This window comes from Hyperolius riggenbachi, chromosome 1 (assembly GCF_040937935.1).
Source record: "Hyperolius riggenbachi isolate aHypRig1 chromosome 1, aHypRig1.pri, whole genome shotgun sequence".
NCBI classification, from domain to species: Eukaryota; Metazoa; Chordata; class Amphibia; order Anura; family Hyperoliidae; genus Hyperolius; species Hyperolius riggenbachi.
In genome coordinates this window covers 286,796,138-286,820,758 of record NC_090646.1, presented here as the reverse complement: position 1 = coordinate 286,820,758, position 24,621 = coordinate 286,796,138, and the positions used below count along the sequence as shown (strand labels likewise).

At 39.1% G+C, this 24,621-nt stretch overlaps 1 protein-coding gene across 8 annotated transcripts in view; it reads right to left on the bottom strand.

Moving 5' to 3' along the window:
• PSD3 (pleckstrin and Sec7 domain containing 3) overlaps nt 1-24,621 on the bottom strand; it is a 674,009-nt gene that overhangs the window by 59,755 nt on the left and 589,633 nt on the right. For all 8 annotated transcript variants that reach the window (XR_011020476.1, XM_068233673.1, XM_068233674.1 and 5 more), the window contains 2 exons: nt 3,513-3,670; nt 456-600 (listed from right to left, as the gene is read on the bottom strand). Coding sequence is in view for 7 of the 8 variants with exons in the window: in XM_068233673.1 (XP_068089774.1) it covers nt 456-600; nt 3,513-3,670 (303 nt within the window). In the remaining variant the exon portion in view is untranslated. The remainder of the gene's footprint in view (nt 1-455; nt 601-3,512; nt 3,671-24,621) is intronic.

Sequence of the window (24,621 nt, the reverse complement as noted above, 5' to 3'; positions counted from 1 at the left end):
AAAAGTACTGTATATTCTGGAGTACTTTTTGATTAAATTATTTTCAGTGAAATACAGACTACTTTGGGGAAGTAAGTCCACCACAACCCCCCTTTTTAAATGGTTTTTAATAATTTAATCCTCATCTGGCTCCTCCGTTTCAAAATTCTTTAATCATAATTGCAAAGTCTCTAGACTTTGTGAGTTATAGCAAGGCCCTATTGTTCTGTATGGAGCGATTGTCTGTTTATGACCCTGCAATGAAACAAGTTGCAAAATCTGCAAATAAAAATCGACAGGTGGAGCTCTAAACAAATATTACATTTTTTTATGAGGTTTTAATATTTTTCTGATACAGAAGTAAATGTGTTTCAACCAAACTTTGCAACAGTTTGCAACAGGTTTGCAACAATTTACAACAGTTTTCATAAAGCAGCTTTTAATTCTCTGTCAGATACAAGTGATGAACTACAAACCTTGGACAGTTTTGTGGTAGTTGCGGGAAGTAATGGGCGGCTGAATTTCTTTTGGGATCCTATAGCTGCTGGAAAGGGTGGAGCAGAAAACACTGCTGCCACACAATTAATTTTGTTAATCCACGATTCCATCTCTTCAATGCTCCTAGAAAGAAAATAAAATCAGAAATACGTAAAATAATCCCATATAATGTACTTCGTAAGCTCAAATCAGTCAATTCCAGGTTACAAACTTCAGCACTACAGTATATTTTTTGAAAAATGTCCTGTTCTGCCCCTGCAGCTAAATAAATAGGGACACGTTCATTAAAATAGTGAAGTGTGTCAACTGGCAAAATATTTGTTATTCATTTTCCACAGAGCAAATGTTCATCATTCATTTTTAATTATCATGTCTAATGCAGTCAATAGTCATATTTACTACATATACTTAAAGGAATCTGAAATTGCTATAAAAACAGGGTTGATGCAAGGAAATGAAGCTGGCTGTGACTAACGTACATATTTTAATGTCCTGTTCCAACTCTTCATATGCCAATTCCAAAGCTTCAGGCCAGTTTCACACTGCGAATTGGGCCGCATTACACCACTGAAAACAGCCTTTGGGCATTACCGTGTTAATATTCAGTAATCCCCATCTGGCAGCAGGCCAAGCAGGAAGTGACATTCACTTCCTGTGGCCAAATCAATGACGTGTGCAGAAATGCATTGCGGAAGTAGTTTTAAAACAAGAAAGACCCCTTAGTCTTACATGACTTTCGGTCTGCCGCACATCGCTGCAGAGGTCGCACGGTAACGTAGGTAAGTGCTCACATTACATTAGCTACTTTCGATGCATCGCGTGTAGTGTGATATGCCCAAAGACTTTTACTGCCCTAGCGTTAAGCTGTGGTAAAATGATGCACCACACCAGTGTGAAAGGCCCCTCTCGGTTTCAGAATTAGCATACACATACAAGCCTTCATGTGACTGTGGGCCACTGTTTTCACTGTTATTAAGGAATTCTGAGTAATGCAATCTGGTATCCACTGTTTTTTCTATTTTGGGTGTCACATGGTCACACCTGAGTGACCCACCTAGCAGTTGAATGCAGAGAAGACAGGAAGCAAACTGTATTGGAGTGACAAGCACATGTGGACCTTGAATGTGGTATGCTGCCCACCACTTTGCTTCCATGGAGTGCAATTATTCATTTACAATCCAAATTTCTTTAGCAATTTGTCTTTTTGAATGTTATGTTTAGTTGGGCTTTGGCAATATTATTTTTGACTATTGATTTTAATGTATTTTTTAATGTATTATTTTCTTTATCATTCTACATTTGAATTATCATGCTTAACTATATTCTTTATATTAACTGGCCAAAATCGCCAAGCTGATAAAATTGCATGTTTTTAGTACTTTACAACACTGTGCGGTACCTGAACCATTTCACTTTTTTCCAATGCATATGCTTGGATTTGCACCACATGTTTTAATATGCTTTTTCAGTGAACAAACATTCATAGACACGTTGGACTAGTGGTCTTAAGACCGTATGTGATAGTCGATTATCTTGGATGCCGCGGCGTGCTTAGATCAGATCCCTGCTGGGGTCTGATTTAATATCCGGTAATCCAAGATAGAAGACCAGGAAGCAATCATTAATCTGAACTGTTACATTTATGGCCACCATCAGTGCCTGTTTTAAAATGGGGTGCCTTTGGTATGTACACTATGGCTGTTTCACTGGGATTACACTAATGGCAAACACTTTTCAGTCTGTACTGATGCGCTCTATAATAATCATATTTGAAAATGTGGCAACTGCTTCTACAAAGACTGACTCACAGCATTTGTTATCTTCCTGTATTTCTAGTATTGGTAGCTTCTGCAAATACACAGCATTTAGAAGTATGGCCTGCTAATGACTAATTTTTGTAATGTAAACAATAATAAGCTTGTATTTCAGAACAAAAGCAAAATTAGTAAGTGCACTACATCATTGACCATTGCCGCATTTTAAGTTATACTAAACATGCTTAAGTATAAATATGCCAACAGTTTAACCACTTAAGCCCTAATGGATGAATATATTTAAGCAGCAAGAGCCGCTTAGCAGCAATCTGGACGAATACATTCGTCCAGCGGTGTTGCGGCGGGTGAGCGATTGTAGCCGTCGGGTGCACGCTCATTCCCCACTGCTATTACAGGGGGTCGATTGCGGAAGGGGAATGGGTGTTCCCCCTAAGCAAACGATCCCCTGTGAATGAATCAACATGCCTCCAAATCACGAGGCATTGAATTGTGATTATGAATTGTTGATTCATTAAAAAGGAATGTCACAAAATGTAAAAACAACAAGCACTTCCTGGTAGCTTCCAGGATAGTGCTTAGTGCCACCTAGTGGCCAAAAAGTTAAAGTAGAAAGAAAATACTTTACGCTTTCCCCGTAGTAAAAAAAAAGCGTAAAAAAAAAAGTAAAAAAAAATATAGTTACCTTTGGAAAAAACTTTTTTAATATGTATGTTGTGAGGGTATATTACTGTTATATTTTGCCTATATGAGCTTGTAATTAGTGATGGATGCAAAACTGAAAAAATGCACCTTTATTTCCAAATAAAATATTAGCGCCATGCATTGTACTAGGGAAATATTTTCAACGATGCAATAACTGGGACAAATGGGCAAATAAAATGTGTGGGTTTTATGCACAGTAGAACGTTTTATTTTAAAACTATAATGGCCAAAATCTGAGAAATAATGATTTTTTTCCCTATTATTCCGGTTAAAATGCATTTAGAATAAAATAACTCTTTGCAAAATGCACCTCCAAAAGAAAGCCTAATTGATGGTGAAAAAAACAAGATATAGATAATTTTCTATAAAGTTATTGGCGAATGAATGGAAGGAGCGCTGACGGGAAAATTGCTTCTGTCCTAGAGGTGAAAAAACACCTGCAGGCTGAAGTGGTTAAATATCAATGAAAAACAATTGTGGCATCTTAATTTTTTATCTACATGCATATAATGGAACTACACATTTGAACTAATACACTGCTTTCAATAAAATACTTACTGTGCTTGAAAGAGGAAAACTCTCCAGTCTGCTGTCTTCAGCTTAAGAACATTGGGTCTTTTCTCATAATCTGTTGCCTTTGAGGCCAAAGCGTGATGCACACTTACAGCATTTTTTAAATCATCTTCAGACAAAGCCTTCTCTGGCTTATATTCATCCTGCATTTTTTTCAAAAAAGGACAGATATGACTTAAACAAGCAACCAGTGGTTATATTTCTAGAATAAATGTTCTCAAAATTCATCAAACACACAGTGGACATCATGTTACCGCTTTAATAATGATATAGCGAGAAGAATAATGATGAATCTAAGCGGTCATAAAAAATATGCTTAAAGAGATAGTCCATAAAAATGTTATTTCAGTTGTACTTTCTCTTTGATATTGTCAGCATCCCTAATATTTTCAGTAGTCTCTCATTCTCTTTGATATTTCAGAAGTTTTGACCATGCCCAAAGTCCCATCTTTATTGCCACTATATCTTTAAAACTGGGGATGCTCAAGCCCATGTCAGCATATTTTTGTTGGACTATGCACGAAGCAGGATTTATTCAAGCCATTCTCCTGCATCATTTACCCCCTCCCTAAGTAGATCTACAGTAGTAGTACTAATAAAAAAATGCAGTATCTTATTAAAATGATGTGGTCCCCTTGATCAGTACCACGCCCTAATTTTTGATATGCCCCATTCATAACCCACAAAAGACTGAAGGACAAATTGGCCATGTCCTCAGCAAGAGGTAGTATACCTTTGTTTCTCCCACTGAGCACAGCAGGTGAGAAGTAAATGAAGGGAATGAGCCAGGCCCCTTCCTAGGAGGCACTATGTAAGTAGGCAGGGCAGGGCATTCAAATGACACTGGACTTAGCCTCCTGAAGGCAGAATGAAAATTAACTTTACTAGTTCATAGGCATGTGTCTGCCAGAATAAAAGATAATTATCTGGCAATCACATTTAGACAAGGGTGGGAAATGCAAGGTACATACTTCGACACAATAGTTAAAGTCAGAGTGTAGGCCAAGAACTTTTAAGTGTGGATATCCCACCACTGGAGTTGCATAAAGCTGTTTCGAACTTGTCAGTCCTCATTAGTGCAAGGCATGGATAACTATGCCTCTATGAAGTAGAACTTTGATTATTAAATATTAATGCATCATAGGAGAGCTTTTGATCCCTTACAAAATACAAGTGGTTCTGACTGGGATTTAGAAAACCTAAACCTAAATTAATCCATGAAAATGTTCTCCTTATGGAGGCGAGCACACCAACAACCTGTCCCTCTAAGTCACATATATATTAAAACAATAACATGAATGTTGACATGATGGTGGTTGTGGGCTATCACACACACCCACGTTAACACTTAGGCAAAGTTACTACACATTTATCAAACCTAGTTCATAGTTAGCAGGCACCCTCCAGTAGCTACATTGAAAACTATCATAACCATGCCATTTTCAGCCACAGGATTGCATAACTCTTGCATATTAAGCTTGGACAAAGTAGAAAAAAAGTCTTGTTTTTGCCAATAGTACTATATTGCTTACACTCACCCAAAAAAATTTACATACATCCAATGGCATGTGACCGTAGCCACATCACAACAATAAGTGACTATGTATTTAGTTACTATAGAGATTGGGCATGATTTACAAAGCTTTTTCACCTGTTTTCCTCAGTTTTCACCTTATCTATGTTACTTTTTTAAGCTCCTAAAGAGCAAAAATATAATATGATTAAGATAAGAAAAGTAACATTGAAATGAAGTTAATCAATAACAACTTACTTTGAGTGATTATTTTGCTTGTAACTATACTAAAAGGTTATTTTTATCAATTAGGTGAGGGAGTCATTTATAAGAAGTTTTGTGGATAAAGCCCATTAGCACCAAACGTGGTTCTACCACACTGGTTGCTCGAGGCATCCTAAATGTTGGAGGTGGCCTCTCCTCTCCAAGGACGGTTTTAGATGAATTATTAAAGCTAAAGGTTCTCTATATTTGAGTGACCATTTTTATTCTATCAGTATACAATGTAGGCAATATCTGCAATAACAAAAGAGAACTGAAAAGCTAATTATTTGTTTTTCCTGGGAGACAAATGAACCAGATTTACATCACACTAACATGGCTGCAAAGATTTTATACATCATTGCTAACAAACCTACAGTGAGTTATCTCTTCAGATTATTTTCAGTTCAGTTTTGCTTTAAATGGAGAACAACTACATAAATATTTCCACTTTATATTCATTAATTTTATTAAATAATTATTTCTACTTCATTTGCACTTATTCTGCATCAGGTAAAAAACTGGAATAGGCTAACTTGTGAAGCAGCACAAGTTACCTTTTTTCTAATTCAGTATGATTCCTTTGCACTGCTCCTAGCAATGCTACACGTGGAAAGCTTGATATGCTAGGGGTCTTAAATAGGAACGTTAGCAAAAAAAAGGGGGGGGGGGGGAATAAATAAATACATTGCAAAGTGAGAAGTTAAAAAAAAATAGAACAGAGATCAAGACATTATTGATATTCGCTATGTAATTTGTTCATGTTTGATCCACAATGATCCTGCACACAATCATCTTTACCACTGGCAATCATGAAAAAAAAGACAGACAGCACCAACTGCCATTATCTATAACCACACACCCTAACAATGCGCTAAGCTAAAAGGTTGTTTATTTATTTATTTTTTTCAAAGCATTTTTATTGGTATTTCAACAGTTTTACAGACACAAAAGAACTATGATGCATTTTTCACTATTGTAAAATTTGTATATAAGACGGGAGTTCCCCTGTGTCTTAACCCCTTCCCCCCTAAGTCCCTCCCCCCCCCTATAGCCCACCCAGGGTCACCCTATGTCACTTTCCCCCACCATATGTAGACTAATGATTAAAGGTTATAAAGTCCTCGCATTCTTTAGGGCAAGACTTTAAGTTGGCCTAGTGTGCCTCCTATATCCTCCAGACAGTACCAGGAAGTGTAGATAAAATCTTTCATGAGGGCCATGACTTGATGTGGGTTGAAGTGATGCAGAAGAAAGTTCCTCCACATTTTAAAAAATGTTCTCGTTTTGAGTTCTTTCGCTTGAAGGGTACATAGTCTCTCCATGTGAAATATATATAGGAGTTCCTGTTTTAGGATTGCAAGATCCGGGGGAGTAGAGTCTAGCCACTTGCATAGGATTGCTCTCCTGGCAGCTATCATTATGATATGGCACAAAGAGGAAGGATGTTCTTGTGTTGAATTTGAGGAAGAAAAGAAATAGTTAAAAACCAACAGCATTCTTGACTTTTTTATTTTCTTTTTACATACTTTATTCGTATACTGGAGTACCTTATCCCAAAATACCTGAATTTTTGGGCACTCCCATATACAGTTACAGTGTATTAAATCAGCGTTAGGTAGGGAGCATTTTGGACAAAATGGCTTATAGTTGGGTGGAGCTATTTTGTACTTGATGTTAAAGGCATATTTGCCTCTATGAACTAGTAGTAGATGCGAGGATCTCCACTTCTCATCGCTGATAACCTTCCTAACTACCATATTTCCCTCTAGAATCTGTTTTCCCACTCCTTCTTCATTTAGTATTGACTCCCATTTTTTCATGGCAGAAGCAGCAATGTCGGAGCTTGTCAGATTTTTAATCGCATCGTATAGTTCCGCTAGGGATATAGTTTTAAGTGTCGGTTTTAATATAGCATCAAACTTCGTTGGTATCATAATGGAGGATTCAGAATAAAGATTCACAGCAACCATTGCTCTAATCTGGGCATATGTTAGAAAATCACCTCTAGGTAGGCCAAATTTCTGTCTCAGTTCCAGGAAAGTTAACCACTTTCCTTCCCGCATATTAAACATGTGCCCCAAAGTTCTAAGCCCCCTTTCGTCCCATTGAGCAAATGTCTTTTGCTGGGTGCTGGCAGGATAGTTGGGATTACCCCAAATTGGAAGATATTTGGATATTTTATATGGGAGCTGACACTTTTTTCTAACAGCTTTCCAGGACGCAATTGTGTCTCTGAAAATAGAGTTGTGTTTTAGACGTAACGGAAGATTTTTCAAAGAGGCATGTAGGAGACCTGTGAGTGACCAAGGGAGTGCTTGCTCTTGCTCTAGTGCTGTGTTGGAGTATTGCTCACTTGAGGTAACCCAATCGTGGGAATGGCGAAGCATAGCTGCGAGATTTAATGGATGGGAGGTTTAACCCCCCCCAATGTTTTTGGCAAGGTCGATGTAGCTCTTGAAACTCTAGATTTCTTTGACTTCCAGATGAACTTTGACCAGGCTGAGTTGACTGCCATTACATCTTTATGTTTCAGGAGGAGTGGGACTGTCTGCAAGGGGTAGAGTAGCCTTCCCATAGAGATCATTTTTATTATAGCTACCCGGCCCGCAAAGCCTATAGGGAGGTTCTGCCATTTTTCTAGTTGAGTTATAATGCTCCGGATTAGCGGGGAGTAATTAAGAGCGTAGAGTTGAGTGGGATCTCTGCTAATATTTATTCCTAGATATCGGATTTTCGTTGTGGTGAGTTTTACTCCTAACTGTGTCCAGGAAGTGGTATCTGCTTTTGATGATAAAGGGAGGAGTTCACTTTTATCTAAGTTGACCACAAATCCTGACAGTGCACCTATCTCTTGGATGATCTGCATCGCTATAGGGACTTGGGCTACCGGATTGGACAGGAAGAGAAGGATGTCATCCGCAAATAGCGCCTGCTGGACTTTTTTAGTGCCTACTTCTATTCCCTCCACTTTGGCTCGCAAAAGAATCACTAATGGCTCTAGTGCTAGATTGAAGAGAAGTGGGGAAAGTGGGCATCCCTGTCTCGTTCCCCTTCTCAATTCTATAGTTTTCGACAGGAAGCCTGGCATGGAGACTTGGGCTTTGGGGTTAGAATACATTGCTTTCAATGCGTTGAAAAATTTACCTCCAAAGTTTTGCCGACTTAAGACCCCAAACAGCCAGTCCCACTCCACCTGGTCAAAAGCCTTTTCCGCGTCTATGCTCAAGAGAGCTGCTGAGTTATGAGTTATGGGGTATGCTCTTACTTGTTCTAGAATGGTGAGTACTTTTCTGATGTTAGTTACCGCTGCTCTATTCCTAATAAAGCCTACTTGATTATAGTGGATTAGCCTCGGCATAATGTCTGCCAACCTATTTGCCAAAATGTTAAAGGTTGTTTATTTTTTATGAGCTGTCCATAATTATTCATACCCCTGGCACATTTTGACTTCAAGTTACTTTTATTCAACCAGCAATTAATTTGACGGGAAATTACATAGGTGTCTTTTAAAACATAAAAAGAGGATGTAAAAGAGTCATTATTGTGGGGAAAAACATTTCTCAGCTTATTATTTAAATTTGAGTAAAAAGTGTCCAGTCCAAAATTATTCATACCCTTCTCAATCAATAGAAAAGCCTTTATTGGCTAATACAGGAAACAAATGCTTCCTATAATTGCAGACCAGCTTTTTGCATATCTCCACAGGTATTTTTTCCCATTCATCTTTAGCAATGAGTTCCAAATTTTTCAGGCAGAGGGTCTTCTTGCCATCACCCTGATCTTTAGCTCCGTTCACAGATTCTCAGTTAGATTTAAGTCAGGACTCCGTCTGAGCCACTCCAAAACATTAATGTTGTTGTCTGCTAACCATTTGTTCACCACTTTTGCTGTGTGTTTTGGATCATTGTCATGCTGAAATCTCCACTGGTGCCCAAGGCCAAGTTTCTCTGCAAACTGCCTGATGCAGTCATTGAGAATCCTCATGTATTGCTCTTTTTTCATGGTGCCGTTTACTGTGATTAGGTTCCCTGGTCCACTGGCTGAAAAACACCCTCAAAGCATAAGGTTCCCATCACCATGTTAGACAGTGGGGATAGTGTTCTTTAGATTGAAGGATTCTCCTTTTTTACACCAAATGAAGGAAACATCATTGTGACCAAACTATTTAATTTTTGTTTCCTCTGACCATAACACAGAAGACCAGAAGTTATCTTCATTGTCCAGATGAGCATTTGCAAAGACCAAGCAAGCTTTTGTGTGCTTTATCTGGAGAAGTGGCATCCTCCTTGGTCTGCATCCGTGGAACCCAGCAGTGAGCAGTGTCCATTGGATTTTCTGCCTTGAGACATTGCCACCAGCAGAACCCGGAATCACCAGGATGGCCTTGGTGGTGATCTTTGGATTCTTTTTCACCTCTCTCGCTATCCTCCTGGCCAGCACAGGTGTCACTTTTGGCTTTTAACTGCGTCCTCTGAAATTTTCCATAGTGCAGAACATCTTGCATTTTTTTTTATAATTCTTTGCGCTGTTGTCACTGGAAATTGAAAACATTTAGAAATGGCCGTGTAGCCCTTTCCTGACTTGTGAGCAGCCACAATGTGCAGCCGCAGGTCCTCACTGAGCTCCTTTGTCTTAGCCATGACTGTCCACAAACCAACTGCAGAGAGCTGCTGTTTTTCACTTGTTGAGTTGATGAAAACAGCGGTTCCCAATTAATCAGGGTAATTAGGATGCTTTAAAACAGCTTGGACTATTTAGAATGTTATACAACTTTGGATTTTCCCACAGACTGTGACAGTTTGTGAAGGTTATGAATAATTTTGGACTGGACACTTTTTGCTCTGATGTAAATAAACGCTGAGAAATATTTTTTTTCCCACAATAATGCTTCTTGTACATCGTTTTATTACCTTTTGGGAGACTCCTATGTCATTTCCTATAAAAAAAAATTACTTGCTGGTTGAATAAAAGTAACTTTAAATCAAAATTTGCCAGGGGTATGAATAATTTTGGGCAGCACTGTATATATACATATGCACAGAGGGAGAAATTGTTTGCTTGGCAGTTGGAAACATTTTTTTCTTTCTCATGATAATACTTTAAACAATAAAATGAAAATATATTTATTTTAGATAGCATGAAATAGTCACCATATGCAAAGGTGACCATGTTAAAGATGACAGTTGTAGCTTAGATGGAAACCAAAGTCCCAGATAATTAAAGTAAGTTTTGAACTGTACTTGAAAAGTGTCTCCAGTTGACTTGCTCCTCCTTCTTAAAAGGGAATTATAGCAAAAAAAAAAACCCCACCCTTAAAGTTTAACCACTTAAGTACCAGCGGTCTCTGCACCATTAAGGACCAGAGACTGATGGTACCAGAAACGGTGGAACACCGACTGATAACGACAAATTGCCGAACATACCCGCAGCAATCGCCGCACGTTGGGAACCTGGGCCACCCACTCTGCCGTCTCCGTGACGGCAGAGTTCCAGTGAGCCGGTCAGGAGCCCCTTTTATTGGCTCCTGACCCTATCTTTCAATGTAAGCAAATGGGAGTTGCTTACATTGATAGACACGGCCAGGAGTCAATGAAATCGGCTCCTGACCCGCTGACAGGGCTCTGCCGTCAGAGAAGTAAGCTGCGGCGAGAGATGGTGGGGATTCAGCGAAGAGATCAGCGGGAGTGTTCGAAAATGGCAGATGCACGCAGCGGTGGCTGATTGAAATCTACACCCTGGCAGCCAGATAGCCATCAAAACAGGGCATATATTTCAATCATCAAGGTCTAGAAGTAGTTAAAATACATACACTGTCCCAGAATAAACGCACTATGATTTTTATTTCTTTTGTATCTGTTGCTTACAGTAGTTATTATAACAGTTCTAAACCTCTTGGCGACAGGTTTTGGATAAGTTTATATCCTCACGAGGGAGTCTTAAAGTTTCTTTTAATTGTTTCAAAAAGCAATCCCAGGGAAAGAACATAAACAAAGAAGGCCAACATCCATATTTGTTTTATTTCACCTGTGCTGGCTTTACAAACGGAGAGTGCACATTTGTAGTGTGTGTGTGTTGCTGAAAGAGTGAAAGGTTTTAAAACAATGACTGTGTAAATATTTTCAGAAAAATATTTGTTTTCGGGAGGCAATGACTGAAATATGCTCAATCCACGTGCCAGTGAATAGCTTGTGCAAATTCAATGTATGGCATGAAGAACCAAAAGAAATGTCAATGATTTATTGACCATATTTACTCTGTCTTTTACAAGAGTGACCCCCTCACCTTTCACCTACATTAGAGGGTCATATTCTTTAGTCAGACATGCTAGTGGATCAATATATCACTGTCTTTTGTGTTGAATTCCCCAGAGCTTGCACATTTTTTCTATTAAGATGGCCCTATAGAAAGACCTACATAGAGTAAGCACTCACAAACAATCTGTTTGCCCTTTTCTTCTCTAAGGATGTTTAGAGGACACTGTATTATAGATGTACTAGCTGCAAAGACACAGGGAAAACATTCTCATTGCATTCATTTCCCTTCTCATCTAACAACCATCAAACCACTCTTCATCTTCACATAGGTGGTCCCTTTATTATCACCTCCTAACTTTCCATAAATAAATAGTAGTTTTAAGGTTTAAAAACAAGCCTTCCTGGAGGCAATGCAAGAAGTGAAGGGGTACTATAATTACACGTTGGGCATGATATCAGTTTTCTCACAGGAATTTGATATTGTGGGTTAAACTCTATAATCCCTTCTCTGTTCTGTTTTTAAGCAGGTGTTGGATGCTATAAATGAGAGAAATATCAAAATGTTGTTTATCCTGCGTTTATAAGCTGTAGTACATAGGCTGCTAATGCTTACAATCACAAACTTGGTTTCAAAGCTTTCAGTAGGACTGGCAAAACCGATCTGAGTAGGTTTCCTCATTTTACACATTTTTTTCTGTGGGTATTAGGTTTAGCATCACCAATATATCTACTTCTGTTCTGAAACACTGGGCCTAAATTCACGTTCTTGATGAGAAGAAATATACATAATTGCCTCTGCTGAAATCAATGAATTACCAGTGCAGCATATGTCAAGATAGAGTTAAATTTCTTTCCGAACAAGAGCTTAAAACTGCCTTTGAAGCAGTTGCCTAACAGAACAAAGCTCGGCATGAAATGCAAAGACTGAAAGATTGGCACCATAAACTGAATTGTGCGTGAAGGTGAGAAGAAATTTAATTTTAAAAGCAGTTCAACTAAAAACAAAACTTAATTTGTGAATTAGCAGTAGAACCAAAACGGTCAAAAGAAGGACGGGAGAAATAAGGACAAAGGACAAACACTAACAAGTATGCAAAAAGCTTCTTTGGACAAATTACCTATTTATTTTTTCATTTCTAAATGAAAAGATTTTAACACAAGGACTGCAGTGAACAAAATATGCAATGTACGTGGTAAAAACATTAGCACGTTATGAAAATGTAAATCTATTTCAGATACTACCTGATGGTAAACAAATTAATATGCATAAATGTGGACATGGCTGGTCCTAGGCAATTGTGACTTGGTTTAAAGTGGCACACTGAACCAGCCTATCTATCCATCCAATAAAATGGATATATCAGTTGTGGTTATAATTAATAAGAACCCTATCCATACTGCTGAAATCATGTCTAAATTATATGGTTATATTTGAGAGGCTCTGCAGATAGAAGTAGGAAAACTGGTGACTTCAGCAAAGCAGACTAACTTATTAATAACCTCAACTCATAAAAAGATTTCCATACACTTTAGTAATGTAATTAAATTTCTGTATAAATAAATATATCATGACACACTGCAGACCTCATTTATAGCAGCCTGGTTAGATGCAGCATTTTAGCTGCTGTTGGCATTAACTAATACATCACTTACTGAAGGAGATGAAAGATGAATAACAAATTGGTTATAGCAATTCTAAAACTTGTATTGAACAGATTTAATGAAATGATTAATTCTGTTAGACCTCCAAGCAAGGGGTGTCTTGTAGATAACAAGTTTTGTTAAAATCAATGCTATCAAGGGAAATGAATAGAGACATTGTTTAAGAACATGACACTGCCCATTAAATCAATGGTCTTCAGTGCAGAGTCCCAATTCAATTCTGATGGCACAGCAATGCAAGGCAATGGTCTGTATTAGGCCAATTAATACATAGAACACCATTCACTGCCCATTTATTACAGAAGAATGAAGAGTTGGTCTCGTTGGATTTTTTTTTTACATTACTCCTTCAGGACCTTAGGGCAAAATATAATGATGCGTTTATATACTGTGGTCAAATGTATTTAGTTAAATGAGTTGGAACAAGATGAATATCTCTATAATGAAACAAAAAATGTGAAATAAACATTATGGGTACAACTAGGCTACAGTATTTATGATTTTAAAATATATTGGGATCAAAAAACTAAAGAGAGTAAGTAGTAGAGTCAGTAATAGTAAAAGTAAGTAATGGTTATAACATATGTCAGCATCTTACTTCTGCTTGTGTCTTATCTGGGTACATTCTCCATCAATCGCCGTTGTTTGGAAACACCTTTGATGGCAACATTGGAAGCATTCATAAATAATCAATAAAAAGACTAAAAGGACCACTATTTTGAAAAACTAAGATAAAAACATCCATATGTACATTACATTTATCCCAGAGTAAAATACACTATTAATGTTTTTTGTATGTTGTGGTCACTCACAGTAGGTAGTAAAAAGCTGACAGTCCTGACAGATTTTGGATGAGTCCATATCCTAGTGGGGTATTATTTTTTCCAAAAGCAATTCCTAGGACAGATTTATACAACAATGTCAGCCAGCTTCCCTCCTCTTTTGTAGACTATTTTGGAGGTTGGACTGTGCAACTGCTATTCAGTAAGTCCTTTTGTAAATAAAGAAATAACTGAGAATCCTCATGAGGCGATTGATTAATCTAAAACCTGACAGATCTGTCAGATTTTCACTACCTATTGTGACAGTAGAAAATAGTAATTTAAAATGCATTTCACTGCGAGAAAAATGTACATTTACTAAATTCTCCACCGTATAAGACACTCTGGAATATAATACGGACCTAGTTTTAGAGCGCAAAAACCAGGGGAATTATATATATATATATATATATATATATATATATATATACACACACACACACACACACACACACACGCACACACAGTAGGATGCGAAAGTTTTGGGCAACCTTGTTAATCGTCGTGATTTTCCTGAATATATCGTTGGTTGTTACGATAAAAAAATGTCAGTTAAATATATCATATAGGAGACACACACACTGATATTTGGGAAGTGAAATTAAGTTTATTGGATTTACGGAAAGTGTGCAGTAATTGTTTAAATAAAATTAGGCAGGTGCATATATTTGGGCACCACTAAAAAGAAATGAAATCAATATGTTGCAGAAATTACAGCCTCTGGGTGTAGAAATTACACCCTTCCTGTAGGTTCCAATGTGAGTCTGGATTCTGGTTGAAGCTATTTTGGACCATTCCTCTTTACAAAACATCTCTAGATGATTCAGGTTTGATGGCTTCTGAGCATGGACAGCTCTCTTTAACTCACACCACAGATTTTGAATTATTATATAATATTGAATCTGCTGATACTGAGTGGAATCCATGCGTCCCTCAACTTTGAAAAGATTTCCAGTCCCTGCACTGGCCACACAGCCCCACAGCATGATGGAATCACCACCATGTTTTACTGTAGGTAGCAGGTATTTTTCTTGCAATGCTGTGTTTTTCCTCCACGCATAACACCTCTTGTTATGCCCAAATAACTCAATTTTAGTTTCATCAGTTCACAGCACCTTATTCCAAAATGAAGCTGGCTTGTCCAAATGTGCTTTAGCATACCTCAAGTGGCTCGGTTTGTGCTGTGTGCGGAGAAAAGGCTTCCTCTGCATCACTCTCACATACAGCATCTCCTTGTGTAAAGTGCGCTGAATGGTTGAACGATGCACAGTGACTCCATCTGCAGCGAGATGGTGTTGTAGGTCTTTGGTGGTGGTCTGTGGGTTGACTGACTGTTCGCATCTGTTTATTCGAGATTTTTCTTGGTCTGCCACTTCGAGCCTTAACTTCAACTGAGCCTGTGGTCTTCCATTTCCTCAATATGTTCTTAACTGTGGAGACAGCTGAAATCTCTGAGAGAGCTTTCTGTATCCTTCCAGTAAACCATGATGGTGAACAATCTTTGTCTTCAGGTCATTTGAGAGTTGTTTTGAGACCCCCATGTTGCTACTCTTCAGATAAAATTAAAAGAGCAGGGTAAACTTACAATTGACCACTTAAACACTCTTTCTCATAACTGGATTCAGCTGTGTATGTAGGTCAGGGGTCACTGAGCTTACCAAACCAATTTGAGTTCCAATAATTCGTTCTAAAGGTTTTGTAATCAATAAAATGACAACAGTGACCAAATGTATGCACCTGCCTAATTTTGTTTACACAATTATTGCGCACTTCCTGTAAATCCAATAAACTTAATTTCACTTCCCAAATATCACTGTGTGTGTTTCCTATATGATATATTTCACTGAAACTTTTTATCGTAACAATCAACGACTTATACCGGAAAATCATGACGATTAACAAGGTTGCCTAAACTTTCGCATCTCACTGTGTGTGTGTGTGTGTGTGTGTGTGTGTGTATATAATATATATATATATACACACACACACACACACACATCTATATACATACACTAAACCTGGTGCGTCCATATTCCAGGAGCGTCTTATAATGTTCTCCCCTTCCATGCTGCATGCTTTAGTGACCGGTTTGTGTTAATAATGGCGGCGGGTTGTATCAGCAGGCGTTCGTAACTCGAGAATTCCCTGCATTTGCCATATACGATGCAAGGACTTCCCCCGACTCCCCCCCCCCCCCATTTTTGGGGGAGAAAAAGTGTGTCTTATACAGCGGCAAATACGGTATGTGTATGTATTTTAAATTTCACAGTTTTCCTGATAGTTGTCTTTTAAGCAGTTTTCTCTCTTTCCCACTCTATAAAAATGTGTATTTATTGCCATTTCTGTACCTGTTAGGAAGACTTCACCTTCTGTCTGGGCAAGTAGTAAAGGACGTTCTCCCAGACAATGAAAATATTTTCTAGGCCTTCTTTACATTTTTCAAAACTTACATAAAGCTTCTGATTGAAATTTTACTTTTAAAGAAAAACTCTATGAATTCCATTGGGTTGAACAAGATAAGGTTTGTATTTTATGCTTTTTTATTTTCCATCAGAAGTCATTAGCTGCAAGATTTCTGTGAAGGTTGTAATTCATCCTGACGAATCGCCCACTAGAGGGGTGGGAAATGCGTCGATGGGCGGAGCCAGTAAGTCATCGTGGCAATCCCGGACACTGCTCTGACTGCGGGAGCGCTTGTTGCACGGTGTCCCACGTGTTGGCCCGGCCGGCATTGAGGATGGATGGCCTGCTAGCGGGCGGTGAAAGTACACCATATCTATGGCTGTTCTCTATCAGCCGCTGAATAGCAACTCACTCTGATGTGGACTACTGAGATGCGCTGAAGCCACCATAATCATAGTGGGTACCCACGGGAAGATTCAAACAGAGGAGGTGGTGAGATTATTACAGGCAGCTGTTGTCCTGCTTCTTGAAACTGCTTTACTAACCTGTGACTCTCCCCTGGGGCTCGTGCACTAATAACTGCTTATCGCTGCTGTGCAGGTGGACTCCATGCCCCCTATGGGGAGCTGGCAGCTTCTCACTAAGTAGCCGCATATTTATGTCTGCCTGGGCCTATGTTTCAGAATGCAAGGTGCTGGTGGTTGTGAATGCCGGCTTAGCAAAGTTATATACTGGCTAACGTTTGAGCATATTCATTGGGTACTGTAGTTCCAGCAGGAAGTTTTAGCTGATTTTAGGGAATGCTGATTTTTGCATGCAATCAAGCAAGTGTGTAATCTATTATTACTTGAATACATTTATACTATCTGGATTAACATATCAAGAACCCGTGCCCTTTTCTAAATGTATCCAAGGTTCTAATTCATGCAGGTCATGGTATACGTAAAAATAAATTAAAGGTAGCTTAAACAGAACAACTTTTAGGGTTCCAGAATAATGTTTTTCATCAATATTATTGCATGTGTGTACCATTTGGATTGTAAACCCAAACGCAGGGCTCTCATCTTTTTGGGTCTTGGAATTTGCTATATATGTGTATTTATATATATATATATATATATATATCTACCATTCTGTATTTTGTCCCAGAGTCTTTATTTTGTACACCATTGTCTGTTTTCTTATGTACTCCATTTATTTTTACTTTTTATGGTGCCACGGAGTATGTTGGCACTTTACAAATGAATAATAACACTATAGAAAATATTGTTTTCCAAGAAAACCTTATAATGTAGGTAACAGCATCTCAAATACTTCCTGCACATCTTTATTTGTAAGGAGTGCTTCATAATAATATATACATGTGTTTCTAACAATGCCTATGTTTTAAATTACCTTAAAATACTAATACCCATTTATTTTTATATGATTTATTATTTTCAACTTTTTGTTTTCATTTAATTTTTTAAATAGAAGATAATATTCAATACAATAAAAAAAAGAAAAAAAAGAAAGAAGAAACAAACAAACTAGGACTTTGGAAACTTGCTGTAGACTGAGTATTGAGAGATTGATTATTTTCTCAAAACACACTGTTAATTGATTGACTGTTACAAGTTCAAGTGCCCCTGCACCCAGCATAAGTAATACCTGGGCCAGGGATACCATGTGATAAGAATGTAGGGTCTAGAAGACATTTTGAGACTCTCGCAGACTAGTATCTTGAGCTGTAACGAGCGAACAAGATACCTAGGCTGTTACAAGGTATAAAATATGAGATGCAAGAGTTCTTAGTATTCCCCATGCTGTCTCTCTAATCAGTTCTCTGCCTCTCTGGGAAGCAGTTAGTCATGGCTGAATGACAGATTCAGACGTGATAGAATGAATGGGAAAGTTAATGCATAAATAGTCAAAAGAAAGGTCGGTTTCTTCTAGAAGAGATTTCTTATCATAGCTAAAACAGCTAGGGGAGCAAAACATCTCTAAAGTTTTATTTAAACTGACACTATGGCAAACTTTTTTTTACATGGGCAGAAAATGTTGTCTTTATTGCATCATCAAAGCAGATTGCAAAAAAATAAAAATAAAATAAATTTGAGTTACAATTGCAGTAACTCATCTATGCTTGATTTACTAGGGTATCAGTGGGCTAATGATCATCATTGAGTATAAATGATCATTCAAAACTGGCTGGCATTTATTACAAATCAGCTGCTATCAGGTGGCAAGTGGTTACAGTCCTCATGTGAGTCATATTATTCCACAGTAAGGGCAGCCAAAAGAATAAAGAATTAGCAGGTTTGTAACTGTTGTCCTTTGTACATGTCACAGTTGTTCTTAATTCTCCTCATTATGAGTTGCAAAGCAAACAGTTACAGGTTTTGACAAAATATTTAAAGTATTAAACATCCATTTATTATTATGTTTTTTGCCTTCCTCTGGATCAACAGGGATATATGAGGGAGCAGGCTGGTGTTGTACTTGGTTCTCTGTTTGAACTCAATGGACGTAGGTCTTTTTTTTAACCCAAATAACTATGTAACTATAGGTCCGTACACACGCCGGACTGCAGGCAATGACGGGTTCGTCGTCACCTCCCGCTGGGTGGGCGTTCCAGCGACAGTCCGGCGTGTGTACAGTCTGTCAGCGGAATGATATGGCTGTTTCTGAGCGATCCGCCGGGCGGATCGCTCAGAAACAGCCGTATCAGTCTGCAGACAGACTGTACACACGCCGGACTGTCGCTGGAACGCCCACCCAGCGGGAGGTGACGACAGACCCGTCGTTGCCAGCAGTCCGGTGTGTGTACGGACCTTATGTCTTCAGAGCTTTGTTTTTTTATCTGTTTCCATGGCTAGCCCTTTACTTTAAATTTCCTGAATGGATATTAGGAACAGTAGCATAACCAAATGTAATCATTAAAGACCGCTCCACGCCAATATGCGGTGGCAGCCCCAGGACTGCCTAACGTCGATCGGCGTGCAGTCCTGGGGGCGGAGTTTGCACAGGATCATCCCCGCTTGAATGACGGAGCTCCGCCATCTATTCACTAGGTGCAGTACTGCGATCTATGGCAGCGCTGTACAGGGGACAGCCATGCCACTCGGCTGTCCCCTCCAGAGGCACAAAAGTGATCCGCTGTGATAGGCTGAAGCCTATCACAGCCAATCGCGCTGATAGGCTGACGGGGGGGGAGGGAGGGTATTAAAAAAAAAAAGTAAATTTATTTCAAAATAAAGACAAAAATAATTTATAAAAAATAGATAAACACTGGGGGAGCGATCAGACCCCACCTACAGAAAGCTCTGTTGGTGAGGAGAAAAGGTGGTGGTGGTGGGGGGGTAAAGCACTTGTGTGCTGAGTTGTGCAGCCCTGCAGCGAGGCCTTAAAGCTGCAGTGGCCCACTTTGTAAAAAATGGCCTGGTCTTTAGGGGGGTTTAACACTGCAGTTCTCAAGTGGTTAAACAAATAAATCAACAATCTTAACCCTTAGACTGCGAGCTATTTTTTTTTAATTAAAGCTACAACACCAGTGCTACTTAAATTTGTATTGTGATAATCAAATGTCTCACCCAAATCTACATGTACCAAAGTCCAAATGAGTCAAGTAGGATTGTTATAAAAGGGGCAAATAAAACTGAGATGATTGAGAACTATGCTAATTATTATAATACATAGAGTAGTAGGGGTGTCTCAGCACCCTACAGGAAAAGACACAGTAGACAAAAAAAAGGGAGGCCAATAGCACAATATGTCTTCATATATGGAATTTCAACAGGTAAGGTAATTGTACTACATCACAAAGGTGGGTTGCAGAGGGGCAACCGACCACAGGAAGCAGGTGGAGACAACAAACCTGACTCCACTCTGGGTGGTCCAGCCAGACCTGGATGTGGTCGCTCTCCTTGGTAAAAGTGACAGATTATCACTGTGGTTTAAACCATGTGTTGTCTTGTTTAGACTCCTCCAACAGGGTATGTTGGGGGTACATAAAGCACAATTTGGGTAAAGAGGAGCCCCAGTGTGAATAAAATTAGATTAATAACCCAAAAAATTGAAAAAAATTAGGTGACTTACCTCAATGAGATCAAATTTTTGTATGGACAAAGAGATATATATTTAGCACAGGCAACACGTTTCACGGGTCTAAGCTCACTTTCTCAGGCCAATAACAGTGGCAATTGCAAATAGGCTCCCTTTGCTGATTGGCTATTTGCAATTGGCACTGTTATTGGCCTGAGGAAGCGTGCTTAGACTGGTGAAACGCGTTGCCTGTGCGAAGTAAAATCTCTGTCTATACAAAGATCTCGTCATTGAGGTAAGCCACCTCTTTTTTTATTTTATTTTGTTTTTAATCCAATTTATTCACACTGGGGCGCCTCTTCACCCAAATCATGATTATAATGCATAATTATACTAATTAATATGACAATCTGTTGTAAAATTACTTGAATATTTAAAGTAAATTAAAAAGTTGGCACTGAGCCAAAATTTTGTGCTAACAACTTTTAAACAAAGGAATATGGGGGACATGATAATGTCTATACATGGAAATGGAAGTGGACGAAGGGAACAAGGAGAGTGGAAGAAGGGAACAAGGAGAGTGGAAGAAGGGAACAAGGAGAGTGAAGAAGGGAACAAGGAGAGTGAAGAAGGGAACAAGGAGAGTGAAGAAGGGAACAAGGAGAGTGAAGAAGGGAACAAAGAGAGTGAAGAAGGAGAAAAGAAAAAAGGAGTTAGAGGGGGAAAATGGGGTAATACATTCAGTTGGAACACAAAAAAGAAAAACACAACTACAACAACAAAAACAAAACAGTTTTCCTTACAGTTGCATTAACATGTCCAAATTCCCCCCATTGTTAATTCACAAATTATCTGCAATTCTTATTATACTCTAATATATCTCAATTGAGGATTACAGAAGCTTGACTAATAACAGCAACTGATTTTCAACAGATCCAGGCTAATCTTCAGGTTAACTTATGGTCACAGATGATCAGCAATGTTCACTAGCCTGTCAACACTAGCCTGTCAACACTATCAAACCAAGCTCTTTAAATTGGGCGTTTCAGGCTTTGATGCAAGCAATAAGAAAAGCACAGGATTATTGTTCCAGATATGCATAAGCAGCTCAAACTGCAGTGGTGTGGAAAAGCATGTCCTGATTTCCCCTATAATTTTAGTCTGAATGTTTCTGATGTTCAGACAGAAAAAAAATACTTAAAGGGAACCAGAGACGCCGGCCAAAGAAAAAGAAAAAAGATTTCATACATACCTGGAGCTTCTTCCAGCCCCATAAGCCTGGATCGCTCCCACACCGCCATCCTCCGCTTCCTGGATCAGCCGGTACCGGGTCCCGTCACTTCCGGCGGACGTGGCCAATTGTCCGCATGATCAGGGGCTCCCTCCATATCCTTACGCGTGTGGCTGCGCAGTATGCAGCCGCACGCGTAGGGGTACGTCGGGAGCCTCTGTCATGCGGACAATTGGCCGCGTGCTGCCGCCGACTGGCCGAAACTACGGGACCCGGAACTGGCTCATACAGGAAGCGGAGGACGGCGGCGTGGGAGCGATCCGTGCGTATGGGGCTGGAGGAAGCCCCAGGTATGTATAACTTCTTTTTGCTGGCGTCTCTGGTTTCCTTTAACTAACTAAATCTATATTCCTTTCACTTAAAGAGTAAGTGTTAGGCATAAAATAAAAAAATCAATTCTATATTTTTTATAAGGTAAACAAATAATACGGATGCTTAACCAGGCAATCCAAAAGTTAAAAATCACTCTTAATTTTCTTCTCAATAGAATATCATTTACCAGGTCCCCTAGGTCTTATTTGGTACATCTGCCGCAAAAGAGACGTTGCAGTGCATGTTGGATTTTATTCTTCTTCTTTACGTTCCTGCTCTTTCCCCCTCAGCCATAACTAATGCAGCCTGATTGGCTGAAGTTTATTTCACTACTGTTTTCCCCTCCCACACCTCTTTTCGTCTCTGATTGGCCAATATTCCTTGTGCTGAGAAGATGAGAAAGTCACTCAGCTGAAATCCGATCCATACAAATAAACCAGGTCTGCAAAGTCACACAATGATTTGTGACGATGCACTTCAGAGCTGTGTGGGAGTGTCTGAAAACTGGAAGGAGGGCGAGCAATGCATACACAATCAGAAAAAGGAGAGAAAACAGAGTATGGGAGGAAATGACATCAAGATTGGCGTCAAACACAGGGACTCTAAAATGGAAACTGACAGAAACAGAATTCTCTTTATTTACTATATAAATCTCACTGAAATCAAAAGGTGGACAGTGCAATACATATGCAAGTAGAGCAAGTATTTATCTACTAATATATGTGTTTTTTCTGAGAAAGTATGGCTAACAGCTTCTCTTTAAAGTGGAATTGAGCATGTATTGTTTATAACTCACAGTCAATTTGAGCATAAGGCACAGGTAGTAGAAGACTGAAATGCATGCATAGTAAAATTCCTGCTGTAAATCTTTCTTTTGGCTTTTCTCCTCATCTTCATACTGCCAAGAAACTGCTTTATCCTCTCCAATACTTAACTTGTCAGCATCAGGATATCAGGCTGAACTAAGCCGCTGGTCTATGCCACAGATGATGTGCACTTTCCTGAGATCTTTCACCTCACAGTGGTTAAACATATTTTAGGCTACGTAATATTATTGTGGCTATGAGCGCTCCTCTCTTTACTATCACCTGATAAATCTGACTATGATAGAAGATAAATGGAATATATATATATATATATATATATATATATATATATATATATATAGATAGATAGATAGATAGATAGATAGATAGATAGATAGATAGATAGATAGATAGATAGATATCAGCATATATGGGTCGCAACACAGTGGGGGATAAACACCCTAAACAAGTCAATTAAAAGTCTGTGCAGGCGCTCAACATCAAAAAATGGGAATTTCACATTAATAGTCCCAGTCTATAAATGCTTGCAGAAAAAAACATCCAGAGTAATGTCCACACTGGGTACGCTCACCGAATTAGATGGCTGATTAAACTACAGATCGCAATAAATGGTATATCAGCAGCATCTCGCCGTCATCTGTGCACGTGTGGGGTTGAGAGTTCTTTTATGTTACCTTCTGGAATTGGATTACGCTAGGTTTGCGCGTTTTTTTGAGTCCTAGATACAAGCAGACACAGATGACGGCAACATGCTGCTGATATGCCATTTATGCTGATCTGTAGTATAATCAGCCATCTAATTCAGTGAAAGTACCCAGTGTGGACATTACTCTGGATGTTTTTTTCTGCAAGCATTTATAGACTGGAACTATTAATGTGAAATTCCCATTTTTGATGTTGAGCGCCTGCCCTGTCTTGTTGAGCGCCTGCACAGACTAATTGATATTTTAGGCTACGTTCACAGTGCAGGGTTGCATTACAATTCCCGAAAAAGCAGGATTGCAATACAGGTGAAGAATTGCATCTTGAATTACATGTGAGGTGCGACACATACAGTAAAGCATATAGTACATACAAAGTATGCTTCACTGCACTAGTGAACGCACATTTTATATGGTACCACACTACATGCACTGTGTTATGCTGATGGATTCCACCATACCATATTGCTAACACACCAATGCGAATGTAACATTGCAATATAATTGCACCATGTTAGCCACGCGACTATCTTGTTCAATGCAGTACTCCGCAACGAGTCTATGTGTTGCTAAATATAAGCCAAGCACTATATTCTTGCCAAGGATACTTCTAGGGATGAGCAAGATCGTCCCAGAGTGTGCAGGTGGAGCAGGCTGTGTATGCGGGGGTTAACTCACCTGAGCCACCGCCTCCCTTCCGATGCACTCCATGCCATGTTCCATCGTCTTACACTTCTACCTTCTAAACCAGAACCTCTGCTCTGAAGCCGGAAGTATGAGGAGATGGAACGTGGCGTGGAGCTCATTGGAAAGGAAATGGTACACAAAGCTGATCTGCACATTGGTGAATTGGCAAACCGTGAATAATGAAACAACCTGTAATAATAAAGTAGGAGTCAAACTAGTGTTTGTCCTATGATGGCGGGAGTGGAAGGAGAGACTTACAATACCCAGCAGCTCGACAAAAACGAGGGCAGCAGTACAGCCGGTGTGAGGAAGGGAGATCCTGGCAGACTGGTCCAC